Here is a 4,220-nt window from a genome sequence, read left to right as displayed (position 1 = left end):
GGTTCCACTTCCCAGCCCCCCTCTCCCACCCCGCCCCACCCACTCTTGATCGCTGCCTGGATCCCAGGCCTCAAGTCTGACTAGGCTCAGACAGGCACGGTCAGAAGGCCACTTCCTCTGCATAGCCTCAGCGGCTGAGCCCCACCCGCTCGCAAAAGCATCTCAGCGCTCAGCTTGGTGGTCCCTGACTCTGAGAAACCCCAACGCCAGTGCGCGGTTGAGGAGGTAGAGGTTGACTTAGAAATGTCCCACCTGTCATTTTCGCAGGCCTGGGGAACTGGCTTTGGGGAGTTTGGGGCAGAGAGGAGCAGAACATTTAGAGTGTACCAGTGACAAGGTGCAAACCCACATGCAAGAGAGCACCTCTGTTAGTGACAGGGTTTCCCCTACCTAGAGTGGGTGCATGGGGGATGATGTCCTCTGCTATCCTTCACAAGGGACAAGACAAAAAGGGACTCGAGCTCAAGCATAAAGAATTTAAGTTGGACAGAAGGAAGAACTTACTGGTGAGGCCTGGTGACTGAAGGAGGGAGTGTGCTTTCTCTTTCTGGGGGGAGATGGCGTGTTAATGATATCAAGGGGCCATTTAGATACAGGGGAACGTCCAATCTAATCTGGAATGTTGGAGTGTGGGGACAAATAAACAACAAAATGTGATGGGGGGGTGTCCTCTCCCACCTCTCAGAAGGACATGGGTTGTCAAGAAAATGCCAGAGTCGTTCACCGTGTCCTCCTTTGAGTGGCTGCGTCCCAGCCCCTTCCCACCCAACAGCAGCCCTGGGGTGACTGTTCAGTGCAGTGACCTCAAACCTCCAGACAGAGGAAGTTGCCGATCTCATGTGGCTGGCCCGCCATTCTCATGCACACCCTGACATTCTCCCTCCCCCCTCTTCCCTTTCACACACACCCGCCACCCACAAGGAGGGGTGGGGTGCCCAGATGTCACTCGCAGCAGATCGTGTGATACAGAGTAAAGGTCAGTCATGAAGAGAGGGGTCATGAAGAATTTTTAAGGAGGAAGGGGGTGAAGGGACTCCTCTAAGGAGGCCTTGTGGAGTAAGGTAGCCACTTAGGGTGGTGGCTTCAGGGAGTGAGGACGGAAAGGGACTGCAGCTTGGGACAAGGGCATGGTTATGGAAGAAAACTGAGGGTCTAGAGAGAAGAGAGCCGTGAGGCAGAAGAGGGTGGGGGGACTTCCCTGGCGGTCCAGTGGTTAAGACTCCGCACTTCCACTGGTCAGGGAACTAAGATCCCGCGTGCTGCGTGGCACAGCCAAAAAAAAAAAAGAGAAGAGGGTGGGCTCTGGAGAAAGAGGAGGAGCCCCTCTCTCTACCTTGACTCCGTGACCGATGTCATCCAGGCAACCGAAGTTGAGGGGTCTCCTGTAGTAGGGCGTGAGGGGAGGCAGGCTCTCAGGGGCGATAATTTTCTGGCTGGGGGGCAGCCGCTGGACGGTGGCTAAGGTGCCGATCTCCCTTCGGGCCACCTTCTCCATGTGCATGTTCACCATCTGCAAAGACAGGGTTGGAGACGACAGTGGGGTAGCCTCTGCACAGCACCCTTCCCCTTAAGACTTTGGGGTGGGAGGAGGGACCATCGGAGGCAGGGAAGTCCGGAGAAAGAGTGAGTTTTGTCCCCAAGGGCAGGCAGCATTTGGGGAAAGGGTTGCCAGTTGAGAATGGAACCACTCTGGAGCAACTTCCTGGTGGAAGAGAACAAGGGTTATTATTAGCTGAGCAGGAACCGAGGAAGAGAAAACACAACACCCCTGGGGATGCTGGGAAGAGACTGGGCTGGCTTGGGAGCAGAGGGAGATAAAGTGGAGGTGGCTGAGAATTGTGGCTGGATCAGCTCTTCCTTTGGGGGGACAATAATATAAGTGAATTAACTTCCTCTTGGAATGTACTGTGGAGAAACCTACAGCACTGAGAGGGCGGGAACTCCGATCTGCTGGGGTGAGAGGAAAAGACACACCCACACCGAACATGTGAGTGATACACAGTCCAGACCAACGTGTAGCTGGATCTGTGCGTGTGGTTTATGCGGCAATTCCTTGGCCAAGGATCCAGGAAGGAAGGGGGAGGGTGCGTATGCTAGATGGGCTGGGGTTGCTGTGTGGTGGTGGCAGTGCTTCCAGGGCTGAGGATGACCTTGCCAAGCAAGCACTCTGAGTCTGGGATATTTATAAAATCACCACCCGTGTTTATATGGAAACAGGGTCCATTTTCCTCTTTCCTGTCCTATGCAGCCACCGTGATAGGGAGAGCCTGCTTTCTACCATGTAGGATAGAAGTCAGAGAAAGATGAAGTTCTGCCATCAGGGAGTTCCTGGTCCGATGGGGCAGCAAGGCTCACCCCTGAGACACAGCCACAAAGACGAGAAGGCTCAAAAAGTCTGGGGAGTGCCAGCCTTCTGTGATACAGGTGGGCATTTGGACATGGAGGGAGGCAAGAAAGAAACTTTGCTGCAGAAGGTGTCCAGGTGGGGCTGAAGAGTTGGGGTCTGAGGCGAGCAGCCTTCCCACAGCCCTTACCTGGCCCAGCGTGCTCACACGGGCTTCCACCTGCCTCAGGGCGGACGCCTGAAGGTCCAACATACGCAGAGTGTGTCCAGCCAGGTTGCCCACCTGGTAGGCCACACTGGCCAGGGCCTGGGTGGTGAAGGCCATGGTCTCCTCCAGCGCCTTCCGTTTGTCTGTGGCCTGAAATACACACAGCCCTGGCCTGAGGCCAGCATATTCCACTGGGGCCGCGGCTGGGTGGGCTGGGATGGGATGGGGTATAGGAAAGGTGGGGGCTGAGTTGGGAGGAAGTGGCAACCCTCAGATGTTTGAGGAGGTTTCTATAAGAATGATGTGGTAGGAAGGACTCAGGGGACATCAGGAGAGTGAATCTGCAGCCCTGAGGACTGGGTGCAAGGGAAGGAAAAGGCACCCTGCTCAAATAGTCACACAGGATTGGCTCCACCATCCTCCTGAAGATATATTTTGAGGGGGGGCGGCGGGAGCTAAAGGGTGAATGGTAGAAAGGAAAGAGGAAGTCAATACTGGCTGGAAGAGATATTCTCAGACTTGAAAACCAAACAGCCAACCTCATGCCCCCATCCCAGACCTTCTAACCAGAATCCCCTGGGCGCGAGACCAATGAATCTGTACCTCTAAAAGTTCCTCAGGCGACTCCTGTGCTCCTGGTTTATCTCCAGTCTTCAAGCTGGTGTTTGGGAAGCAATAATCTGATCCATTTTATAGATAAGAAACTGAAGCCCAGGAAGGGTGACTTCAATCATTCATTCCCTCCAACAGCTTCCCAACACACTGAGAATAAAGCAACTTCTAACCGTGGCCTATATAGGGCCTCACAAGGCTGGCTCCTGCTTTCTCTCTCACCCTCATTGCCTTCCACTCTCCCTCACTCACGCCCCTCAAGCCACACTGGCCATTGGGTCTCTCTTCCTGATCAAGCTAAGATTGTTTCTACCTTAGGCCTTCTTTTTTTTGGGTGCGTTGGATCTTTGTTGCTGCGTGCAGGCTTTCTCTAGTTGCAGCGAGCAGGGGCTACTCTTCACTGCGGTGCACGGACTTCTAGTTGCGGTGGCTTCTCTTGTTGCGGAGCACGGGCTCTAGGTGTGCAGGCTTCAGTAGTTGTGGCACACGGCCTCAGTAGTCGTGGCACACGGCCTCAGTAGTCATGGCACGTGGGCTCTAGAGCACAGGTTCAGTAGTTGTGGCACACGGGCTTAGCTGCTCCGTGGCATATGGGATCCTCCCGGATCAGGGATCGAACCTATCTCCCCTGCATCGGCAGGCGGGCTCTTAACCACTGTGCCACCAGGGAAGTTCCTCTACCTCAGGACTTTGCACTGGCTGTATTTCTTTCTAGAATCCTTATTAAATCTCAGCGCTTCAGAGACACCTTCCCTCACCACCCTAAGATCTCCTCCAGCCCACTTCTGTATTGACTCACTATCAGATTTACTCTGTTCTCTTTTCTTCATAACACTTACCACGTTCAGAAATTATTTATCTATGTACTTTATTATTCTCCAGCCCACTTCTGTATTGACTCACTATCAGATTTACTCTGTTCTCTTTTCTTCATAACACTTACCACGATCAGAAATTATTTATCTATGTACTTTATTATCTATACTAACACACACACACACACACACACACACACACACACACACACATGTAAGCACTGTGAGGGCAGGGAGCGCA

At 53.4% G+C, this 4,220-nt stretch overlaps 2 protein-coding genes across 3 annotated transcripts in view; one reads left to right on the top strand and one right to left on the bottom strand.

The window, feature by feature from the left end:
* Positions 1-4,220, bottom strand: part of ABI3 (ABI family member 3) — a 10,559-nt gene that overhangs the window by 2,009 nt on the left and 4,330 nt on the right. The window contains exons 2-3 of the mRNA XM_024744475.1: positions 2,535-2,702; positions 1,226-1,510 (exon numbers count right to left, since the gene is read on the bottom strand). Of these exons, the coding sequence (XP_024600243.1) occupies positions 1,226-1,510; positions 2,535-2,702 (453 nt within the window). The remainder of the gene's footprint in view (positions 1-1,225; positions 1,511-2,534; positions 2,703-4,220) is intronic.
* Positions 1,530-4,220, top strand: part of GNGT2 (G protein subunit gamma transducin 2) — a 10,460-nt gene continuing 7,769 nt past the window's right edge. Inside the window, exons 1-2 of one of the 2 annotated variants that reach the window (XM_024743230.1) lie at positions 1,530-1,987; positions 2,249-2,424. The gene's annotated coding sequence lies outside the window, so the exon portion shown is untranslated. Of the gene's footprint in view, positions 2,425-4,220 lie in introns of both variants that reach the window. The other variant, XM_024743205.1, reaches the window with a different exon arrangement.

This window comes from Neophocaena asiaeorientalis, unplaced genomic scaffold, assembly GCF_003031525.2.
Source record: "Neophocaena asiaeorientalis asiaeorientalis breed wild unplaced genomic scaffold, Neophocaena_asiaeorientalis_V1.1 scaffold1, whole genome shotgun sequence".
Lineage (NCBI taxonomy): Eukaryota > Metazoa > Chordata > Mammalia > Artiodactyla > Phocoenidae > Neophocaena > Neophocaena asiaeorientalis.
This window is presented reverse-complemented; position numbering and strand designations above follow the sequence as displayed.